General features: G+C 41.2%; 1 protein-coding gene across 14 annotated transcripts in view; it reads left to right on the top strand.

Annotated features, from left to right (window-relative positions):
• The window catches only part of HUWE1 (HECT, UBA and WWE domain containing E3 ubiquitin protein ligase 1), a 117,568-nt gene that overhangs the window by 52,363 nt on the left and 40,903 nt on the right, over nucleotides 1–24,302 (top strand). For 10 of the 14 annotated variants that reach the window (XM_032209145.1, XM_032209144.1, XM_032209153.1 and 7 more), the window contains 16 exons: nucleotides 267–444; nucleotides 2,241–2,332; nucleotides 2,518–2,729; nucleotides 9,418–9,475; nucleotides 9,797–10,009; nucleotides 15,756–16,001; nucleotides 16,113–16,246; nucleotides 16,930–17,030; nucleotides 17,693–17,887; nucleotides 18,872–19,088; nucleotides 19,259–19,381; nucleotides 21,539–21,773; nucleotides 22,217–22,447; nucleotides 22,614–22,736; nucleotides 23,381–23,476; nucleotides 23,793–24,062. In XM_032209145.1, coding sequence (XP_032065036.1) covers nucleotides 267–444; nucleotides 2,241–2,332; nucleotides 2,518–2,729; nucleotides 9,418–9,475; nucleotides 9,797–10,009; nucleotides 15,756–16,001; nucleotides 16,113–16,246; nucleotides 16,930–17,030; nucleotides 17,693–17,887; nucleotides 18,872–19,088; nucleotides 19,259–19,381; nucleotides 21,539–21,773; nucleotides 22,217–22,447; nucleotides 22,614–22,736; nucleotides 23,381–23,476; nucleotides 23,793–24,062 — 2,724 coding nt within the window. The remainder of the gene's footprint in view (nucleotides 1–266; nucleotides 445–2,240; nucleotides 2,333–2,517; nucleotides 2,730–9,417; nucleotides 9,476–9,796; nucleotides 10,010–15,755; nucleotides 16,002–16,112; nucleotides 16,247–16,929; nucleotides 17,031–17,692; nucleotides 17,888–18,871; nucleotides 19,089–19,258; nucleotides 19,382–21,538; nucleotides 21,774–22,216; nucleotides 22,448–22,613; nucleotides 22,737–23,380; nucleotides 23,477–23,792; nucleotides 24,063–24,302) is intronic. The other 4 variants (XM_032209151.1, XM_032209150.1, XM_032209157.1 and 1 more) reach the window with 2 other exon arrangements.

The raw sequence follows: 24,302 nt of genomic DNA, 5'->3' as shown, positions 1-24,302 counted from the left end.
GCTGCTTTTCAAATTCTTGCTGTTTTCACTTTGCATATAAGCGTGTTTCCTTCTCCACAACAAAAGTGCTTCCCTTCCAATTTTCTTCTGTCAGGCCACTTTTCGGGATGCTTTGTAAAGATGGACTGCATTAGAAATGGAATTAGTCTTGTGGGTTTATATAAATCATAACCTCAAATATGGAGCTCACTGAAAATGTACTTTGTGTAGCATGACTGTAAGATGATGACCCTTTGGTCCTGTTTCGTGTCTGTCTCTCCTGACAGGTCCCTGCAACTAGGGAAGTTCTGGGTTCTCTCCCGAATGTCTTCAGTGCTCTGTGCCTGAATGCCCGGGGACTTCAATCCTTTGTTCAATGTCAGCCTTTTGAGCGTCTCTTCAAGGTCTTGCTCTCTCCAGACTATCTCCCTGCAATGAGGAGGCGGCGTAGTTCAGATCCACTTGGTAAGTTAAATTGAAGAATGATTATACTAGGAATTTTGCTTCACTGCCTAGTGAGCTTGATGTTGCATGTTAGATGACGTAGGTAAAGAGGAAGTTTGAGAGTGTACCCCACTTCTGCCCTGTAGTGTGCTGGAGATGTGTTAAACTACGACCATAATACTGTGGCTTGAAATGGTATAAATTGGGAACTATAATTCATTACAGTCACAATTTGTCCTATCCTGGCAGTTGGCTGGAATGATTAAATTGAGCAGTGGCTCACCTAATGTTTTTGGAGGGCTAGATGGCCTTAATGGGCAGGTGTCTCACTGGTAAAATCTCGTGGGTTCTTTTCCCCCCTGGGCTTGGAGTTTTCTTTTAATGTAGAATTTTAGATGGAAGTATACTTTTCACATGTTTCCTGGCTCAGAATGGCAGAAAACTATTGTAATTGAAGTTGAAGGAAGATTTGAAAATGGGGGGGGGGGAAAGGTCTGGGGCCTTGGGGACTTGAGCCTGCCATTTCAAGTGCCTATATTGACTCAACTCACTAAACCAAAATCAAAGAAACCATATTATTGCCTAGTACAGTATATGAACCCAGTGATGCATCTAGCAGACTGTTTGTGTTAGAGCACCAGCCATCTTTAGGGAGTTTCATAGAAGGCTGAAAATGCTTGTTTGAGAGTTCTGGATTTTCCCCACCCAAAAGAAAGTCAAAAATCCATTCCCTGCACCCACAGGTCCATCACATGGTCCAATCAGTTCACTGTCCCAACTGGAGACAACCTCCAGTCACTTCCATCCAGGTGCAGGCCGAATGCCCTTGACTCCGAGAAAGGAATGTTGTTATGGCTAATTCTTCACCACTCCTTGTTATCCCCCCTTCCGTTTTCCCAGGCACCAAATGTGCCAGCCCTGAAACTCCAATGAAAAAGATGGCTTCCAAGGCCGACAATGCTATTATTTCTAATGCACAAAGATAGCTGGAATTATATTTCTTTTTGTAATTTGTAAGGCTGACCAACTGTACAGTGATTCATACCATAAGACTTACAGTGCAGCTAAAAACAAAAATTACCATTCTAATACTAAAAAAGCACCCATTAAAAAGCAGCCTTACACATAAGGCTTGGAGAAAGAAATGGGTTTTTAGAGCTTTTTTTAAATGTGGTTAAGTTAGGTTAGGCATGAAGATATATGGTGCCACAGCTGTGGATATGTATTACTGCTGCACTCACACTAATGAGCCCCAATGAAATTTAGGTAAAATACTTATATTCAACTTTTCTGTGAATAATCCATAGAATTACAAAAAAAAACAGCATTAAAAATATTAAGGGAATAAAAATTTCTTACAACACAGTCTACTTATTCAAACCTAGGAATTTTTAAAAGTTTAGCCATTCACCTAGAAAAAAGAAAGGAATATGTTTCCATTTTTATTTGTTGGAGAGGGCAATTTTAATACTTCAGGCAAGGCAGCCATTTTTTAATTTCCACACATGTTGCTTTCCTGGGCCCTCACTTCTGTAGCATGCAGGTTGCTACAATTGAAATTTGTGAATAGTTTTGGAGGACAGTTCCAAATAGAGCATGTTGCAGTAATCCGTCTTAAAATACTGTGGTCATATCTGACTGTTGGAAGCCTCCTGCTTTAGAGTTATTGAGTTATACATTTTGACCATTCAAACTATTGCCTTTTGGTTGGGCTGATTCATGCTAAGTGTAATAATGCTCTCATGTAAGCGACTTCAGTTCTTTAAAAATGCTTATATATCCTGCATCCCCCATTCCGACTCCCATGTTTATTCTAGGAGATACTGCTTCCAATCTTGGAAGTGCTGTTGATGAGCTCATGAGACATCAGCCCACGCTCAAGACAGATGCTACCACAGCCATAATTAAGGTAAGAGGCCAGGAAAATGTCCCTTTCTATACAGCACTGTGTTTTATAACTGTCGACCCAATGAGCTTCTCAAGGTACGCACTTATATCCGTTACTTGATTATTTTTAAAAATATCTAACTTGAAATACAGTACTATTATTCTGGTAGAAAGAGTGCCAACATGTTTATATACACTTTTTCACAGTTGCTGGAAGAGATTTGTAACCTGGGCCGAGATCCCAAGTATATTTGCCAAAAGCCCTCAATTCAGAAGGCTGATGGAACAACTACTGCTCCTCCACCTCGTTCCACTCATGCAGCTGAGGAGGCTTCCAGTGAGGATGAAGAAGAGGAAGAAGTACAAGCCATGCAAAGCTTCAATGCCACACAGCAGAGTGAGGCGGAATCTAGTCAACAGTGAGTAAATGAGGCTAAAAGGAACAGCATGTGGCAGCTTGTTTTCCAAAATGGCCAAATGTATCCTACTCTGCTCTTTCAGGCTATCAGCTTGGATGGAAGTCAGGTTTCTCTGACAAGAAATTAGCCAGTAATTTTTGTGTATGAAAATTCTGAGGAGGTTCCAGAAAACCTCTAAAGTTATGCCTGGGAATTTAAGGGCTTCAGGATTTTTCCTCCTCCAACAAAAACTTCATGCCAAAAGGCAAATGCTTTTGAAAAAGAGGAATGTAAAAAGTAGTGGGTTATTACAAGGTAGGATAGGAATAAGCTGTTTATACTCAGCTTCCACTGAGCCTCATGTTTGTCTCAGGTTATCTATTATAGTTGCTGATTATGGCAAAAAAGTTTGTGCATAAAGTTGGCCGTCCAGTCCAGTATGCAAAAACAAAAAATGTGCAAGATCACTCACGTATTAGTAGTATGTGCATTTTATGTGGGTTATCTCTGAATAGGGCATAAAACATTTGAAGTAATACCTGGGATTTCATTTAATGCTGCATTCCAGATGAATTAAGGAGCTCCTGAGACCCCCAGTTAAACAAGGGATGAAATATGAGTGTTTGTCTTCATTTATTGTGTCCACAGATTCCTAACCAGCAGTTTTATTTTAGTTACTTCTGGGTAGGGAAGGACCAGGGAGACACCTATAAGGCTGCAATGAAGGTTATTGTAGGCATCTGTTAGATGAACTCTCACAGATTCTGTGAACTTGACTGGGGAATGGTGTAATTCTATTTCCTGTTATTTGAGCTTGTTAGTTCTAAGGAAATGGACAGGGTTTTTAGAGCTATAATTGTAGCATCTGTGTCCTAGATCCATGTCTTTTCTGGTTGGTCAAGGATCCTGGGAGGGGAAATAAGGTTGAATCCTTGTGAAGAGAGAGGATGGTCTCACCAGTTCTGAAAGAGGTGTTGGTTTAGCTTCTCATCAAGAAGTCATTGTTAGATCCAATGGAGCTGGATAGTTTTTGCCCCATTTCTAACCTTTTTAGACAGGGTTATTGAGAAGATGGTTGCATTGTGTTTTCAAAGGTCACTGTAGGAAAAAGATTATCTGAAGCTCTTTCAGTCTGGTCTCAAACTGGAGTATAGCACTGAGGCTGCACTGTGATTACACATTTTGATGACCAGTGGTGGTCTTTGGATTGGGGAGCTATACTAGTTTTCAGGTGATGGCACAGGGCTGGGCTATTTGTAGGACCACTTATCTCTGATTATTTCTGTCTATATCACTCAGTCATAAAGAGTAAACATGCTCCTAGTCCCATCTCTGAGATAGTGTCATTTAATAAAATCTTGACAATGTGCCTTCTCTGTTGCTATGGTTGACTTTTGGAATGAGTTTGAGTGAGAGCTTGTTATTCAATATAAGAGAGGCAGCTATATAAACATTTTAAATGTTCAGATACGCTATGATTGTTTATTGGTTTTATTTTCCTTTTTGGTTTAATTCTGGTTGTTTTTTAAAATTTTATTTGTGTATGCTACCCACACTGATGTAAATTACGTGTAGGGTAGCCTTTATGCATTTCTTTATTTCTTAAAACAAACACACAAATTGAAACAGCTGCAGTAGATCTCCAAATTTTGTGGCTGTAATATTTCATCCTATTTCCAGAAGAGGGTATATTTTTACTTGAAAAAAAGTCATTATTGGTGAATTTGATATCAAGATATCTTGCTCTATCTATCTATCTATCTATCTATCTATCTATCTATCTATCTATTTCGTATTTTTTCGTATTTCCCTTTATTTGTATGCCGCCCTTTTCCCTGGGGGGACTCAGGGCGGCTCACAGTTCAAAAAAAAGGGGGGGGAGGACAAACAATTTCTAACATACAGACAATACATCATTATTAAAAACGCAACAGTCACACAATTCGAGTGGGGTTAGAATCTTAACCCCAGGCCAGCCGGGACAGCCAGATCTTTAGAGCGGCGCGGAAGGACTGGAGGGTGGTGAGGGTCCGAATCTCCACGGGGAGTTCGTTCCAGAGGGTCGGAGCAGCCACCGAGAAGGCTCTCCTCCGAGTAGTTGCCAGTATACACTGGCTAGATGATGGAATTCGGAGGAGGCCTAATCTATGCGATCGTATTGGTCTAGTGGAGGTAATTGGCAGTAGGCGGTCTCTCAAGTACCCAGGTCCAATACCATGAAGGGCTTTATAGGTGATAAGTAGCACCTTGAATCGCACCCGGAGATCAACAGGCAGCCAGTGCAGCAGTGCAGCTCGCGGAGGATAGGTGTTACGTGGGTGAAGCGAGGTGCACCCACGATCGCTCGCGCGGCCGCATTCTGGACTAGCTGAAGTCGCCGAATGCTCTTCAAGGGCAGCCCCATGTAGAGCACATTGCAGTATTCCAGCCTAGAGGTCACAAGGGCACGAGTGACTGTTGTGAGGGCCTCCCGGTTCAGGTAGGGACGCAACTAGTGCACCAGGCGAACCTGGGCAAATGCCCCCCTGGTCACAGCTGACAAGTGATGTTCAAAGGTCAGCTGTGGGTCCAGGAGGACTCCCAAGTTGCGAACCCTGTCTGAGGGGCGTACAGTTTGACCCCCCAGCCTGAGAGATGGAACACTTGACCAATTCGTGGGAGGGAAACACAACAGCCACTCGGTCTTTTCTGGATTGAGCACAAGTTTGTTGACCCCCATCCAGTCTTTAACAGCCTCAAGACCCTGGCTCATCACATCCATCGCTTCGTTGAGTTGGCACGGGGCGGACAGATACAACTGAGTATCGTCCGCATACTGGTGGTATTTTATCCCGTGCCGTCGAATGATCTCACCCAGCGGTTTCATGTAGATGTTGAAAAGAAGGGGGGACAGGACCGAACCCTGCGGCACCCCACACGTTAGGGGCCTAGGGGTCGATCTCTGCCCCCCAACTAACACCGACTGCGACCTGTCCGAGAGGTAAGAGGAGAACCACTGTAAAACAGCGCCTCCCACCCCCACTTCCCGCAGTCGTCGCAGAAGGATACCATGGTCGATGGTATCGAAAGCCGCCAAGAGGTCAAGGAGCACCTGGCTCTCCAGAGATCATCGGTCAACGCGACCAAAGCGGTTTCTGTGCTGCAGCCAGGTCTGAAGCCTGACTGGAAAGGATCGAGATAGCTGGCTTCCTCCAAGGACCGCTGGAGCTGAAAGGCCATCTATCTATCTATCTATCATCTATCTATCTATCTATCTATCTATCTATCTATCTATCTATCTATCTATCTATCTATCTAACTGTGTGTGTGGGGGGGTCCAGCATAACTCTGGAACGCCTTGAGTAATTTCAACCAAGCTTGGTACACAGATGACTTACTCTCTGGAAACAAATACTGTGGGGGTAAGACCATGTGGGTGCATCCCCCCCCCTGCGTGCATGTGCGCGTGACCAGTGCTCCCCCTACCCCTGCTTTTGGCATGGTTTTCGCCCTCCTTCTAGGAGCCTAGGGAGGGCGAAAACAGCCCCCCTCGAGGCCCTCTGGAGGCTTCAGGAGCCTCCATGAAGCCACCGGAGTGCAAAAAACCACCCCTATAGGCAAACTGGAAGTCCATTCCTGAATTTCCGGTTGGCCCATGGAGCTGTTTTTCGCCCTCCAGAGCCTTCAGGGAAGCCTCCTTAAGGGTCAGCAGGGTGAAAAACGGCCCTAAGAGCAAACCGGAAGTGACTTCTAGTTTGGCCATAAGGCTGGTTTTTCACGCTCCGGAGGCTTGAAGAAGGCCACAGTCAGCTAGCCAGCTCACACATGCATGCTGGAGATGACAGGGAAATGCCTTGCGTGCCCTAACAAATGGATCCGTGTGCCACCTGTGGCACGCATGCCATTGGTTCACCATCACAGTCCTAGTGAAACCTTTCACCATATTCATCATTTACTGCACCTAGATTTTTGTGAAAGAAGTCCAAGGATAATTGCAGAAAATGAATCTTCAGTGGCATGTTGTAGTTCATGATCTTGTTTGCTGTAAAAAATTTGTGAACCTGCTTAATATTGTTTGATTCTCCGTAGCTGCCAAGAAAATTCTGAACAATGTCCTTGAATGCTTTCCAGGGTGTTTTCTCTGGCCCCACTAACAAATCCTTTGGCACTTGTTGTTGATGATATAACTGATCTGTAGACCAACAAAGATTCCTTCCTTAATCTTAGCATCAGTTTTATTCTTGAAAGCAGCCGTCCCAAATAACAAAAAGCTTTCACCTCCCTTATTCATCGCTTTCATAAAATTCTTCATCAGTCTGAGTTTTATGTGAAATAGAAGCAAAAATATCTTTTGTCGGGCCAACAAGTGCCACATTTTTCTGTCCTGGAAATAAATTATTTTAGAGTGGTCATTTCTTTTCAATGTAATGCTAATGTCTTGCACAACTGTCTGTCTGTCTGTCTGGCCGGCCAGCCAGCCAGCACCACATTTAATAATCATCCATCTTCCTTGCAGAGGGACTCTAGGGAATGTACAAGTAAAATATTAACATAAAAATCAAACTTAAAATTTAAAATAGAGGCAAGGCTAATTAAAGTTGACATTAAAAGCTAATTAAAAGATGGGAGGGGGTTTTCAGGAAGCTAACCAGCCCCAACGCTGCATGTTCGTCTATGATGTGAATGGTCTTGTAGTTGAGTATACCATGACAAGTTTTAATTCAGGCTAGTCTTGGAAAAATAAGTTCCCTGAATTATTTATTTTCACAGAATATCTTCTCTCAAATTCTCTTTTAAGCAAAACTAATTACATTAATTTCCAAATAGTTTTTGTTTTAGTAGTATAATAAATAACAAGCCTTTTTACACTTTAAAGTATTAACTCTATAATCAGAAAAATTAATTTTGGAATTATTAATGCAGACTTTTCCCCTAGACTCATTTGACTGCTCCAGACGCCATTTCCTACCGTGTTTCCCTGAAAATAAGACAGGGTCTTATTTTCTTTTGACCCCCAAAATAAGCGCTTGGCCTTATTTTCGGGAAGGTCTTATTAATTTTGAGGTTCAGGAGGCAGTGAGCGTGGTCACCTCATGGCTGCTGCTGTGTTGCAATATTTTGGGGAGGGCTTATTTTCGAGGTAGGGCTTATTTCAGCGCATGCGCTCAAAAGCCCAGTTGGGCTTATTATCCAGGGAGGGCTTATTTTCAGGGAAAATAAATTATGTTTCCACATGTATGTGGAAGCATAACTACTTTGCTTACGAACCTAGAAAAATACATGGCTATTTTGGCAGTTCAGAAGAGATGCTCATAGGCATTCCTGTACATTTTGAAAGATTTCAGCAGCTCTTATGAATCAGAGGCTGAAGCTTCATATTACTTCTTGTAGAGAAAAAAAAAACTCGAGTGATTTGAACTGATGGAACTTCAGGGACCTATAACACAGCAAATGTGATATTTCTGAGGACAAAAAAGTTTCCAGAGCCAACAAATGGAGTGGGATGTAATGTCACTTTAAGCATTTTAAGCAGAGTGCGCCTGCTCTCTGACACCCTGATCTCAGCTTGTGAGAACCTTGCCGAGAGGCTGTCTTGGCTCACTGTTTGTTTGGCAAAGTCTCCTACAGCTCCTGAGCGCCTGCCAGCTGTTTCTTTGTAAACTTCTGAACTCTGAAATGGTCCGTCTATGGGACAATTTAACCCCATCAACTCCTCCTGGATGAGGCTGGGGGGAAATGCATAACTGGTATTCAGCATTTGAAATCAGTTAATTCAGGGACATCATGGTGCTTTGCGATGAAAGGAAAGCAGAATATTGGGTGGGAGGGGGGGGGCTTCCGCTTCCAGTTTTTTTTAAATTATAACTAGTTCATTCCCTTAAAGGCAGCCTGGGTTCAATACTTTTTTGCCTTCCCCAATAATACAAAAAATTGTTTTTGAAATTAAGATTCTGCAATCCTTTTGTTCCCCTTCTTGAAAGTAGAAGTATGACATTTATATTTTTAGGGACTAGAAACAGTTAAACTTCTCCTAGCTTCAGGGAGGAGGCCATGTTTCTTCTGGCTAAAGTAGCAGGGCCGGATTTCCTTTTGGCTTGTCTGCTGCCATGTGGCAGGTGCCTGGTGGGACTGGAGTAGCCCCAATATCCTCCGCTCACCCACCTCCCCGCCCTGCATTTGCCTTGGTCCCTCCTTGCTCACATCAGACATTTTCTTCTTTTCCAGACCAAATTCTGTACGGAGCATGCTCTTTACGTCACTCTCCGATTCTTCCCCTTCTCTCTCTCTCTCTCTCTCTCCCCTGCCTGGCTCCATTTTGCTGCAGAACTCCATGGCGCCCGGCAGTCGACCATTCATGGATCTTGCCACATTCCCATTTTTAATCCGGTTCAAGGCCTCTGGCCAAAATGGGCAGTATTGCTTCATTCCTCCCATTGCGGTTTCTTGTTTTTGTTCCCCACCCCCCCTCAGTCCTGATGTCTTTTGTCATTTTGAAGCCACTTTTGGCACATTATTGCCGCAACCCAGATCCAGAGCTGTCCTATGGATATTTGGGTTAAAAGGGGCTTGATGAGTAACAGTCCTTTTCACTCTATTGCCCTTTCTTCATTCTATCTCTTTGGAAAACCTTAATGGAAGAAGGCTTTGCATAAAATCTAGGAGATCACACGTATCCATTGTAAAAAAAAAAAGGAAGATTTTCAGTGATCGTAATTTTCCCTCTTTCTAGGGTCGTTGGGACAGAAGAACGGATACCAATTCCTCTCATGGATTACATCCTTAATGTGGTAAGTTCTTGAACAGTAGGTGGAGCTTAACATATACTTTTCCAAGGTGTTTATGAAAAAAAACATAATATTTGATTTTGATACTTGTTTTCTGGGAATGATATAAAATGACCCCAAACCTTATTTTTGGTCTTAATGTTCTTGCTATTTCAAAAGTTGGGTGGACTTGGTCTTGACATTCTAGAATCTGTTAAGGAACTACTGAATTAAGAAATTGTTATGTTTTCCATACCCTTGATGTAGAATTACAGCAGTTTGTAGAACTGCAAAAAGCTTGATTCTTTTTTCCCCTCTTTTCCCGTCATTTTTCTGTTTCCCCAGATGAAATTTGTGGAATCGATCCTCAGCAATAATACTACCGATGACCATTGCCAGGAATTTGTGAATCAGAAGGGTCTGCTGCCCCTTGTGACCATCTTGGGCCTGCCCAACTTGCCCATAGACTTCCCCACTTCAGCAGCCTGCCAAGCTGTGGCTGGAGTCTGCAAATCCATATTGGTAAGGAGGAGAATACAACATTTCCCTTTCCAGAAGGTAATTATCACTGCCATTGAGTTGGAAGTATACTCAGACTTCTGGAAATCCTACTCTTAATTCCCCCGTGCACCTGTTACAGGCTTGTGTTGATTGCATCATTGTAGCGGACAGTGTTAGGTTTGCACAGATTATCAGAGGATCATGGTTGCTTTTTTACTAGCAATCTTATTCCCTTAAATTCAGAATTGTCCTATATAGTATATTACCATAAAATGTCTAGTGTAGAAAGAATCCATTAATGGGAGGAAGCCATAGAGCTTGCCCAGTTAGGATGAATTCAAAGGAGAAAAGCAAAGTCTTTGAACATAGAGATCCATATTACGAAGTATATGGTATTTTCAATTGACAAAATAGGTGAAATAGTAAGATTCTCAGTCCCATTTTGTTGGTATGTCTAATTTAATATTCAGGTTTACACCCTTGTACTTGCACATACACACCTGCAAGTCTAGGAGTCCTTTACAGTTTTGGAATGGGAATGAATATATCATCAAGGACAAGAAATCTGTAGTTTCCCAGATGTTGCTGAACTGCAACTCTGTATTGTTTAGTATATTGGCTGGCACTTGTAGATTTTGTGGTACAATTGACACCCTCCCCTCAATTTTTAGGGGATAGGGCAGCAATGAGCTCTTACCGTTTTTGTCTGTTCAGTATGAATTTTGGGAACAAAGTAAGGTTCACATAACTGCCAGAATAAATGTAGGAAGTGTGCAAAGTATGAATGAAGTAAGTCGTATACATTTCTTTGATTTGCATAATTTATAGCAATTGTAATATTCCTCTCTTGGAATTGTGCAATTTGGGAAATATTAGTCCAGAATTTTAAAACTCACTAAAAGTTGGCTTTTATGATGAAACTCTCTTTTATGGGAGGAATGCCATTTTTAGTCAAAACTGCTTTAGCAAGCATAAGAATTGATTCAATCAACATGACTGCTGAATGGAGTCCAATGGGAATCCATGTGTACATTACTAGTAATGTCATACTTAGGGATCTGCATAATATTTACAAGTGATCCTCGATTTACAACCATTCATTTAGTGACTGTTTTTAAAGTTAACGGCACTGAAAAAAAGTGACTTATGACCATGTTTCACACTTAACTGTTGCAGCATCCCATGGTCACATGATCAAAATTAAACGCTTGACATCTGGCATGTATTTATGACGGTTGCAGGGTCCCAAGGTCATGTGTTCATCTTTTGGGCTTTCTGGCAAACAAAGTCAATAGGAAAGCTAGATTCACAACAACTGTAGTGATTCACTTAACAACTGTGGTAAGAAATGTCATAAAATGGGGCAAACCTCACTTAGCAACTTTCTAGCTTAGCAACAGAAATTTTGGGTCCATTTTGGTCATAACCATAGAACTACCTTTACAAGCGAGCCATCAGGGAGCTTTCACTTGTCTATGCCAAAACATTATTTGCCAGAGCTCAAATTAAGTGTTAGAATCAGGGCTTAATCCTGTAATGTTTGAATAAAAGTATATGCAATTTCGTTGAAGATGTGTAGAGCTCTCTATCCTCCACAGCTCATGTATGTGTGGAAATGTCATGACCACAGGCCAAATGTTGCTGTTTCTAGGCAGGTTTGAGGTTGATCAAATTCCCCACCACTATTAACTAAGCATTAATACTCTAATGCTGCGGCGTTTACCCAGGAGCCATTGCAAAGTTCAAGGGAAATGATGTTTACCCAGTCATTGTACCAACAGGTTTACCATTTTTTTTTTGCTGAAATCCCTTACAATTGGATAAAAATAGATCAGAAAAAATTAACACAATATATCAATCTATTAAGCACCATGAATAATACTTCTTTCACTAAACAAAACTCCCACATTTTTAATATTTACCCTAGACCAAATTTCATTTAGCACAGATTTTTCCAATTATGCTGATGAACTAACAGTCTAGGTGTGTTGTATTAATAGCATCTCAACAAGGTGAACTTATTCCCTTTGAACTATAGGCAGTAAGGATGGCAAAAACAACCCAATATCTTGTGAGGTCATCAAGCTTGACACTGAGTTTCTGTGACCAAATCTTGTAATGTTTCAAATGTTTGTTTGTTTATTCCATTTGTATGCCGCCCTATTCCCGAGAGACTCAGGGCGGCTAACAAGCAGAGGTGAAGGGGAATACAAACAGGAAAACAAAAACAAGCAAGTTAAAAACACAGCAACAGTCGCAACAATTCAAGTGGGGCTGGGAACTCATCAGCCCCAGGCCTGCCGGAACAGCCAGGTCTTAGTGGCTTTGCGGAAAGCCTGGAGGGTGGTGAGGGTCCGGATCTCCACGGGGAGATCGTTCCAGAGGGCCGGAGCAGCCACAGAGAAGGCCCTCCCCTGAGGAGTCGACAGTCGACATTGGCTAGCAGATGGTATTCGGAGGAGGCCTAATCTGTGGGGTCTAATTGGTCGTAGGGAGGTAATTGGCAGGAGGCGGTCTCTCAAGTACCCAGGTCCAATACCATGAAGGGCTTTATAAGTGACGACTAGCGCCTTGAAGCGTATCCAGAGCCCAACAGGCAGCCAGTGCAGCTCACAGAGGATAGGTGTAACGTGGGTGGCTCGCGCGATATGAAATGCATGCCTAGCTGAACACCTGTGGCTGTTGGAATCCAGATTCTCAAGGCAAACATAACAGCTGTAGCGATACAGTTGCTACAGTGAATACAGTTGGATGCATAAATTTACCACCACCACCACCCCGCGCCAAAATTATATAGTTCAGGGCATCCCTAAGTGAGCAGCTGATGCTACCTTTACAGGGTACAAAGTTAAACCCGGCATCTTTCTACAAATTGGAATGCGTATTTTCTATTCGTGGACAATTATTTACAAATTCAGAATTTTTTTAAAAAATAAATTACTGTCCAGAGCCCCCTTGTGAGAGAGATAGGCGATTATTTCCTTTTATTTAGAATATTGTCATATCTCCTTTATCAGAAATGGCTTCCAAACATTTCTTATACCCAACTATGAATCTTGGAATATTTTTTGTACTCTTCCCATCAAAATAGTCTAGTTTGGAATTATTCATAGTCCCCTTTGCATGTCATCAATAAATCCGAAAGCAAGTACATAAAGTGTGTTCAAGAATGCCTAAGCCTTTGTATAAAACTGTATTCAGGCAGTTTTTACTTAGCAACTACAATTGAGTCTGGTAACTCGGATCTCTAAGTGGAAAATCATGTGACCATGATGGGCTTACAACCATACTTCTCCTTCCGTCATTAGTGAAACACCACGGTCACTAAGGAAAACACGTGGCGGTGTCTTAAGATGCTATAAGCCAGTTGCGAAGCACACAAATGGCAATCATGTGGTTGCAGAAGGCTATTTTTCTGCACTGTTGTAACTTTGAATAGTCACTAAATAAGGTGGTTGGTAAGCGAGGACTACCTGAATTCATAATTATTGCATGTTGTTCTGAAAGGAATAGTGATATAACACCTGGACCTTTTGTCATTCTCTAGTTTGGGTTTATAGTGGCTGGTCAGTAATACATCATGTATCCTATTGCTTATCTAAGGTATGTGCTTTCATTTGTGCTAAGCAAAGATGCTGTGAATTTTAATAAGTAAAAAAAAAGTTGAATTTTTGCATCCTAGGGCAGTGTAAATGTCCCAGGAATTTTATGTTCAGCCACTCATAGCTGCTGTATTTTCTTCAGGCTTCTTGGTAAAAAGGCTTATTTGCCTTTTAAATAACAGATTGACACTTATGGATCGAGAAAACATGCATTACAGTAGCAATCTGTGGACCTGCATGTTCACATGTATGGTCATATCTTTCCACAAATTTTTGATATGGGCATTGCTATGATTACTATACTTCACTAGAAAGGGTATTTTTAAGAATGCAGTTTGGCTTCAGAGCCTAATTGCCTCTGTCAGCATGTGCAACATTTTCTTTTCAGAAAGGCCATATATTAGTGGGAAATTTTGGAGTGATTAGTAATTAAATTTGGTAATAGACTCCTAGGGTAGCAAACTGTGGCATTATTTCCTTTTTCTTCATTTGGTGGCTCACCATCTTGAAACTGAATTTGGCTTTTGTATATGATTATCTTAAGCGGGCTGTTTCTTTACCGATCCATTCATGTACAGGTAGCCTTTGATTTACAACTGTTCATTCCGTTGTTGAACAAACTGAAGAAGCTTCTTGAATGAGAAATTAAATATCTTAAAGAAAAATTGGAAAGTCCAGTTTGCCTTTTTTTAAAAAGCCACCTTTTGGTCAGGGACTACCTGTACAGTAGCACAGTCAGAAGAGATTCAGTATATAATCAATCAAAGATTCTATCCTGCCACAGACAAGGTTTATGCATTATATTGGTTGGAAGGCATAATTTATCTTCTTTCCTTGCTGGGGAAGCTACAGAAAATAGGGTCAGACATATGACACCACCAGCACAAGTGAAATTGAAATCCTTGATACTTTTTTGGTTTGCGGATTTATGGGGTACTTAAGAGGCAAATTTTAAACATTACAGGTGCCTTCCATCCCTTAACCTCCTTCCAACAGAAAAAAAACCCGGAAAATTTTCAGGGAATCTATGGTGGCTGATTTCCGTGCCCCCCGCCCCCCCCCCCCCCAAGTTACTTCTTGATGTAGGTTCTCTACTTGGAGGTCATTCAGGACTCACAGCTCCTACCAGATAAATGGATGAAAGCTGTGGCCAAGGGGGCCTATCTCAACTTTGGCTGGTGCTTCAGTTGCGGCCTTACCTAGGACAAGAAGATTTTAGTTAACTCATGCCCTCACCACTACTTGATTAGACTGCAGTAACATGCTCTACTTGGGGAACCCTTTAAAGAGTATTTAAAAACTACAGTTGGTCCAGAATGCATGTATTTTGGGGGGCCCTGTCAGGATTGAATAACATTGATTTTAGGGATCCTGCATTAGTAGCCAATTAGTTTGTGGGTCCAGTTTTGATCTGTTTTGGTTGGCCCAAACCAATCAGATCTTGGGTAAAATTCCACACTTTGGGGACTGAAGTGAGAACGTGCTGTTTTTTGTAGTAACACTGACACTGACATTCTTCTTGTTGAGAACAGATTAACTCCCTCTCCATAAGTTTTTTTCTTTTTTGAAAACTAATGAAGACCAGTGTTTTCAAAGAGCCCTTTCCTAATTTGATGGTGCCAGCTTTATTTTATTTCTGGTTTTACTCTTCTATTCTGTTTTTATTTTTGTAACTCAAATTTTAAATTACTTTTTTCTGTGTAAGCCACCAACATTCTTAGAAATGTCAAATAAATAAATAAATAAACATTCTAGTTTTCTGGCACCCCAAATGGGATATTGGGTCACCACACCCAAGAAGAACAGAGTGTTCATCCCTGCTATAGTGGATGAGTTGGGGTGTGGACCTCTATACTGTTGTTTTTGCATGTGGCATAAGTTGGTTGAATGTTATTGTGAGCCAGATGGTGAACAAATATGGAGAAGTGTTAGTGTGGTTAGCAAGAGAACATTTTTTTTTTTAAAAAAATTACTGATTCTGAATGTCCACTTGTTCACTCTATGAATACAGTATCTACAAAGGCTAGGCAATATTTTTCTGAGAAAGAGCATTCATGGATGTTTAGTAGTAAACCATAAGTCATGAGTTTAAACTGAACATCATGGATTAGAGTTTGGTACAGTGTGTGGTTTTGAGGCAGAGACTTACATATTATCCAGGTGATTTGATGGATTGCACTATTCTGTTTTCTGTATCCTAGACACTGTCTCATGAGCCAAAAGTGCTGCAAGAAGGGTTGCTTCAACTGGATTCCATCCTCTCTTCCTTGGAGCCTTTGCACCGGCCCATCGAGGAACCTGGTGGTTCGGTCCTGCTGCGGGAATTGGCATGTGCTGGCAATGTAGCTGATGCTACTCTCTCTGCCCAGGCCACACCCTTACTCCATGCCCTAACAGCAGCCCATGCTTACATCATGATGTTTGTGCACACCTGCCGTGTAGGACAAGTAAGAATTGCTTTTTTGCCTTGCTCATTTCTTTTTTGGCCTTAATGCTCCTTGATTGTCACCAAAGCCTAATTCAGCTGTTCAGCAACATACTTTCTCTTCCATTTACAGAGTGAAATTAGAGCCATTTCAGTAAACCAGTGGGGTTCGCAGTTGGGTCTGAGTGTGCTGAGCAAGTTGAGCCAGCTGTACTGTTCACTGGTATGGGAAAGCACTGTGCTGCTGTCGTTATGCACGCCAAACAGGTATGGGCATGTGATACTTTGCTGGTGGTATACATTTGCTGGACTGGAGATGGATAGAGAAACTGTGCTTATTTATAAGTGGACATTTTGGTCACAAGACCACTAGAGCAAAGCCCATAAATTTAGTGAACCAATTCAAGTGTGTCAGCAGTTCCCTTAGTAAAAACTCTCAGTAATTGGGGTAGTGTGCACGCAAGGGTGTGTTGCAGAATGTGGCAAAGTGGAAGCCCTTTGCTCATCTTCCCTTTCTCTCCCATATCCTTCGCACCTTCTTGGAGCCAGTTGGTCAAGGAAGAATTCACCCATAGCTAAATTGAGCTCCAGCCATTTCATGGTTCCTTTTAGCATCTCTTAAGAACACTTAACAGTTTCATTTCTGCTTCTTTAGCTAGACTTTTAGTATTTAGTCCAAAGTTATTTGAGGCTTAATTATTCATCGTGTGGAAGGAAATGACAAGAGGCCAAATAGAAACGGAAATGGCCTAAAGTAGCTTTTGAGCCCTCAGTGGTTGGGTACTAACTGGGATATTGCCTAGGATCCTTGGTCCCTGTGGCACTCTTGTGCTTCATTCCATTGCTCCAAGTTGCTTGCTATATATATATATTTTCCTGTTGTGAAAGAACCAGGGCATCTGCTAGATGCATGCTACTTGTAGCAGTATCTGACCTTTCTATGCTTGCAGTTTACCTTCAGGTTGTGAATTTGGCCAGGCTGACATGCAGAAATTGGTGCCAAAGGAAGACAAAACTGTACCGAGTGCTACCCAGGGAGCCAAAAAAGCAGGTATGGTTGGGAGGTAGATGCTCTTACCTGTTTGAGATCTGTTGAATTAAGGTCTGATACAAAATTCAGATTTCCTATCCCATAAAAACTGTATTGGGGGGGAGGCTATTCGGCAGAAGAAGCATTTTGCGCTGCATGCCCCTGATGGCAAGGTACATCAGCCAGCTTTGTTAACTATCTTCTTAGGCTCCTCCCATATAGCAGTGAAGTTATTGTTATATTTTATGCTTTATTAAAGCAACTTCAACACTAATAAATCAATTTCTTATCAGACAAGATTGATTCTTTTGTTAAGAGGCTACATTTGCACATAACATTTTTTTTCAATGGGAAACTATCTGTTGATGGGAAACTATCATTTAATGAGGTGTTCTGGGAGAGTTTGACAGTTCATTTGAAGTTAATGCTCCCGCCTTGGTCTCTTGGTGGTTCATACAGTTTTGCTTTTCTGCTCTCTCAAACACCACACTTAGCCTGTTTTCATTGTATGGGGTTACCGTTTTGCAGCTTCTAAAGATGTTCCATGCTTGTACTGGTGATTCCATTAGGTTCTATTGGTATCTGAATTAACAAACAGTTTAGGTCCTCCTAAGTGAAATTGTGGGAAATGGGCTGGCAGAAGGATCTTTGAAAGGATAATTGATCAGCATTGCTTTTTGCAGATGGTGAACCAGAAACAGTGGGAGCTGGAACCATGGAGGCTTCTGCCCAAGGCCTGCTAGAAGGAATTGGCCTAGATGGTGACACCCTGGCACCAATGGAAACTGATGAGCCTAGTTCTTCTGATCCAAAGGGGAAGTCAAAAATAACTCCAGCCATGGCAGCTCGAATCAAGCAGATCAAGCCCCTTCTATCAGGTGAGGGTGGGGGAGAGAAACTCTATTGGAACTGATTCAGAAAAAAGAGAGAAGCTTTTGAATGGAATGGAATACCTATGATTAGAGAACAATTCTGTGTTGTGACTTCCCTTCCCTTTCCAGTTTTTTAAAGGAAAAGGCTTAGAATGTGATCCTTTGCTAGTTTAGCTATATCAAATTGCTGGAATAATTTTTATGACAGAAGTAGACAACTTTCCTGGAGCAATGAGCACGTTTTGAATATTGGGAGCATATTGTGAGTTCTTTTACTGGTTGTCCTGACTGGGAGGCTTCTGTATTAACAACATGGCTGTTACAATGATCCTAGCCAATCAAAGCACAATTTATACAAAAATAAAATGAGTTGCTGCTTACTGTGCTCTCTAGTCTTCTAGAACGTGCTTTTCCTGTTTTCTTCAAAGCAGGTCAGTGTACAGTGTTTCCAAGTGTTGAACTACAGTCATGCACCATTTTAATTTTCTAAGAACACCTGTGAGCCTTTTGTGAAGCCAAATTCTTAATCTTAATAAATAAAAGAGTCTTGAGACTAAGATCACACAGATTGGGCCTCCTTCGGGTACCGTCGACTGGACAATGCCGGTTGGCGACTACCCGGGGGAGGTCTTTCTCTGTAGCTGCCCCAGCCCTGTGGAATGATCTTCCTGCAGAGATCCGGACCCTTCCCACTCTCCCGGCCTTCCGTAAAGCCACTAAAACCTGGCTGTTCCAGCAGGCCTGGGGCTGTTGACCCCAAAATATGGTCCAGCCCCACTCAAAATGGAGTGCATGATGTGTTTTTAAATCTATCTTCTCTTTCTTCTTCTTTTTTGATTTATTGTATTGTTACCGCCCGGAGTCCCACGGGATTGGGCGGCATACAAATGTTATTAAACTTCAAACTTCAAACTCTGCTTTGGAGCATATCACTTTTCCCCTTCATTTTTAATAACATGAAATTGAATTTATTCTCTCTCTCACTCTCAGCATCTTCTAGGTTAGGACGTGCTTTGGCCGAATTATTTGGGTTGCTGGTCAAATTGTGTGTTGGTTCCCCGGTAAGACAACGTAGGAGCCATCACGCTGCTAGCACCACTACTGCTCCCACTCCTGCTGCTCGCTCAACAGCTTCAGCACTCACCAAACTACTCACCAAGGGGCTTTCCTGGCAACCCCCACCATGTACACCCACACCTCGCTTCCGGTAAGACCCGCTGACCACAAATTCAGGCTCATCCCACAGTGTTTGCGGGAAGGGGAAAGCTTATCCTAGACTTCATATACATTAATACTTTGCTACATTTTGCAAAGATTTGAGAAATCAGCATCCCTGTTTTGAGTTTACTTGATTAACAGAATTGTTTTTGCTTTTAGTTTGACTTTTTTCATCTGTTCTGTCGGTTTCACCTCACCAATGCTGTTTGATGAGAGGAAATATCCCTACCACCTGATGCTGCAAAAATTCTTATGCTCTGGAGGCCATAATGCTCTTTTTGAGTAAGTTGCATGCTGGTTTATTTGGACTCTTGAAATATTTCATTAGCTAATCATGATCTTTGAAATTCAAACATGGGTGATTCGTTACTGCACCTGGAATGAAACAGGCAATAAATAGAATGCAGAGCAAAGTTGTTGCATCTAGAATGAGTCCAGTACATTTTTGTTTAATCAATTTAAAAGGTAACAATCTATGGCATCTTGGTAGATTTTAGATAAGAATATGCCTCTCAGAAAAGCTGCTGAAAGTTCCACTGTCCTTGTCGAGTTTCTCAAGTGGAACAAGTACGGCAGAAGAATTCATTATTGCAAATGATGCATTGCCATCAGCTTGAATTGTTTGGAAGCTAACTGCGCCCAGAGATTAATTGCATGAAAGGGTGGTATGAGATTGGACAACTAAATATTGAAAAATAATTAAGAAAATGTTTAACCACTGGGGGAAGAAACACAACATTTCATCAAACTATGAAAGGCTGAAGTTACCTTTTAATTGAACTTTAAAGGTCAACCGAAAAAAACACCAATTAGGAAAGCAGAAAGTCTAAAAACTGTATTAAACTAAGAGATTTTTTTCCCTCTTGGCTTGAGAATGGAAGACTTTTAAGACACAGCTAAAATCCCAATTGTTTCTTCTGAGAATCCACTATCCAGTTGATCTTCCAAACAATGAGGATTTGGATATTTGAGTAGATCTTTGACTTTTTCATCATCAGTGAGATCTACAGAATAATTGTAAGATGAAGAAATTGATGAAAATAGCAAGAACGTATGTGTCAGAGTTTGTTGCATAAATTCAAATCCAGAAGCACACACACATAACTGATGCAGCAAGATTCATTAACTTCTTTATATACATAAGAATAGATGAATAAATGTACAATACCAAGAGGTGGTTCTTCCAAGTAAACACAAGGCAGGAGAGTTACAGGCAAACACAAGCAGTTAGTTTCATTTCAGCAGACAAGCCGAGACACACTGCTAGTTTACTTCTTACAGCAGCAGACTGCTTAAGTTTCTGTTTCAATTCTCTGCACAGACTCAGATCTGTTTAAGCTCCCATTGGCTGACTTAGTTGCTATGCCTATACATTGGCTGACCTTGTTCCCATGTCTCTCCCAGTCATGAATATTTTAACACAATGTCTACTTCCATAATGCAATCCACAGAAATATGGTTTAGTATGACAACATGACTAGACCACAAGTACTAAAACAAGCTTGAAGAGCATTAACATTGAGATGGAGAACATAAACAAGATCTATCTTAAATGCTCTGATCCAAGAGAGTTTTGTTATATATTTCTTGACTTTGAAATAGTTTCCAAATCTGTAGTAACACAGTCAGAACAGGTATTGGAGAGCCTAGCATAGGCAGAAGATCTGATTGTCATGAGTTGAGTATACAATTTGAGAAGAAGAAAGAATGCTTGGCATTGTGTTGACAGTTGGCATTGTGGGAATTGTCCTTTTATTCAGGTTGAGCTGATTCTTAGCTTTAGAAAGGTATCCTACAGTCCAACACTCGCCATCCAGTGGTCTTGTGGACATCAGAGGAGCTAATGAATCTGACAGGGCAGTAATTGCTGGCTTAGAATGACAAGTGCATGATGGAATGTGGGAATAATTGAGAATAATGGATCCTTCAGCTCTGGAGCAGCCACAGAATTAACTGCATCGATTGCTTTTTCCAGAAAGACATTCTCATTTCTTTGTGGAACAAGAGTAAACAGGAACTGGCCATCTATTAATGGAAACCTATTGCAACAATTCTTGTCCTAGATAAGATCCACAGAGTTGATACATGAACTAGAAAGGGGAAATCTCTTGAAAGAGGTGGAATGCTTTAGAAAAAATGTATGATGTGATGATTGGAATAAAAATTTATCTTTAAATTCACTTTGTATAGTTACTGCCTTGGCCCAAATCCTTATATTTCAACCACACAACATTATAGGGAATTAAAGCCTACTCCATTCTTGGCTCCTGAATGTGGCAACAAAAGACATTTATCAGCAATTATTTATGATGATCAGTAATAATTATGATCTAGAAAAGATTCATTCAGGTCAGATATAACCTTAGTGGGATTATGTAGGGAAAAAATAAGAACTGAATGCTTAATGGCTATAATCACTTCATGTCTCACCCTACCCAGGACTTTCAACTGGGCCCTTTCTATGGGAGGCAAAGTTCCAGTTGCTGAAGGATTAGAACACCCAGATTTGCCTGATGGCACAGGCGAGTTTCTGGATGCCTGGCTCATGTTGGTGGAGAAAATGGTGAATCCTACCACGGTGCTGGAATCTCCCCATTCCTTGCCTGTGAAGCTACCAGGTGGGCAGAACTACCTGCAATTCAGTGCTTTGCGTTTTCTTGTGGTAACACAGAAGGTGAGTAGTTGCAGTTTCTTTCTCCTTTTTTTTTCTTTTTCAGATAAAACAAAGGTTATATGGAAGTGAAATATGTAGAACTATATGCTGTCACTCCAGCTGCTGCAGGAATGTGATTTTATTAAAGGAAAAGCTCTTTGTGATCAGTCTAAATAATCTGTTATCTTGTGGCATATGACAGCTGGTCTGTCTTGTTTTGCTGTTTGAAAAGTTACTGAAATCCTAACTTATTAGCATTTAATGTTCATACGTACCCCTTGTATAATTGTATCTTATTCTTTTTTTATAGTGTAGAATGCACTACTATGTGATGCATTCTAACCTCTCCCTCTTTATAAGTGATTTTGTGTCTAGAAGCTGCAAAATTCAATCATTTCTGACTTTCCAAGGAGGAGACCCCATGGTAGAGCTACCTTTGCTAGCTTGTCTCCTCTGTTGTGCAGGCAGCCTTCACTTGCATCAAAAACCTATGGAACCGTAAGCCCCTGAAAGTATACGGAGGACGCATGGCAGAGTCCATGTTGGCTATCCTGTGTCACATCCTGCGTGGAGAACCAGTTATCCGTGAGCGTCTTGGCAAGGAGAAAGAGGGAGCACGTAGTGAGGAAGAGGCAGGGCAAGAAGAAGGTGGTGCCCGAAGGGAGCCACAAGTGAACCAGCAGCAGCTTCAGCAGGTAGAAATCATTCCATTATTATTCTAGTGCTTTGCAAAAGTTGCATTCTTGGTTGAAGCCCTTTTCTTTGGGGGAATGTAGTTGGCTTTTAAACTGAGTCTTCTGGTTGTCTTCTGCTTGCATATCCAATCCCTTTATGAAGTTTTCTGCCTCTGCCTATTTTCAGCTGATGGACATGGGCTTTACACGAGAGCATGCTATGGAAGCTCTGTTGAACACCAGTACCATGGAACAAGCCACAGAGTATCTTCTGACACATCCTCCACCCCTTATGGGTGGGGTTGTAAGGGTGAGGCAATCTAGCAGTTTAAGATTATTTGACTTTTAGAAATTTCTTGGCTTCCTTTATTCTAGATTATTCATTCCCAACCTTTATTCTTTTGAAAACTGCATTGCTTTGGAATTGGGGGGTCCACATGTTAGTGCTGAATGGGCCTTAAGCCACACGCAAGCAGAGCCAAAAAGGGTGGGACAGATCATATTTTCTCCTTTTGATGTATCTTGTTTTGCTTTGTATTTTATTTTTTATTTTTATCACAACAGTTAATCCAGATTGCTCTTCCCAGAGTCTGAATTGATTGTGTAGACATCAGGGTAGTGGCATGAGTTGCTCTAGTCCCATTCTAGATATTGATGAAATATTGGACACTTTCACTCCCCAATCCTAAAAGATGAAATATGCAATCATCACTTAATTAATTACTATAATTTTGATGCTTGTAGCTTAGAAAATCTTTTTTGATGAGTGTGTAGAAAAGAGAGCTCTACTCCTACTTGAATGTTATAATTTTAGTTAATACATGAATTTGTAACTACAAATTTAGTTACAAATTCAGTTAATACAACTGTCTAGTTTCCTTTAGGCTGCAGATTAAGTTGGATTCCAGTAACCAATCACTAATATTCCACATCTGTTTGTGGGTTGTCTGGCAGGATCTCAGCATGTCTGAAGAAGATCAGATGATGAGGGCCATTGCTATGTCCCTGGGACAAGACATCCCCATGGACCAAAGGGCTGAATCCCCAGAGGTAAAAAAAATAAATAAATTGCCCTTTATATTGTGATTCAGAGTGCTGGATTGGAAAAAAAAACGTTCACGTTTAGAAGAAAAATCAAGCTATGACAATGTTTCTGAGAGTGTTGGAGGCATCTACACTGCCATTTTCCCTACCGAAAGGCTTTCCACTAACATCTTTTAATGATCTGCCATGTATGGGAGATAAAGAAGGCAAGGCAGTTTTTATGCTGTAAAATGCCAAAAAAAAATAAATCATTTTTTTAAAACCAGTGGTATATAAGCAGATAAAGTAAGTATAAAGTAGCTTTTTCTTTCTTTCTTTCTAGGAAGCTGCTTGTCGGAAAGAAGAAGAAGAACGTAAGGCTCGAGAGAAACAGGAGGAAGAAGAAGCCAAGTGTCTGGAGAAGTTCCAGGATGCAGAACCTCTTGAGCAAGAAGAGTTGCACAACTTCACTGACACTATGCTACCTGGCTGCTTTCACCTGCTGGATGAGCTCCCAGATACAGTGTACCGTGTCTGTGACCTCATTATGACTGCCATCAAACGTAACGGAGCTGATTATAGAGATATGATCCTCAAACAAGTTGTGAATCAGGTAGATTAACTTTTTATGCTTAGAAAGCATCGCCTCCGTGTTTTCTTAAGATGCTTTAGGTGGAAAAAAAGATACCTTTGCAGGAGCTTTTGATTCTAGTTGGTTACATCTTTAGCCAAAACCATACCCATACCTTAGGCCTAATGAGGATTGTATCTCATAACCTTTTGAGAATCTGGATCAGACTGTTTTAGTTTCTCTGCATACTAGATCAAAGAAATACAATAAGCTATAAACATT

The sequence above is a fragment of the Thamnophis elegans genome, chromosome 2, assembly GCF_009769535.1.
Source record: "Thamnophis elegans isolate rThaEle1 chromosome 2, rThaEle1.pri, whole genome shotgun sequence".
In the NCBI taxonomy this organism is placed as follows: Eukaryota; Metazoa; Chordata; class Lepidosauria; order Squamata; family Colubridae; genus Thamnophis; species Thamnophis elegans.
This window is presented reverse-complemented; position numbering and strand designations above follow the sequence as displayed.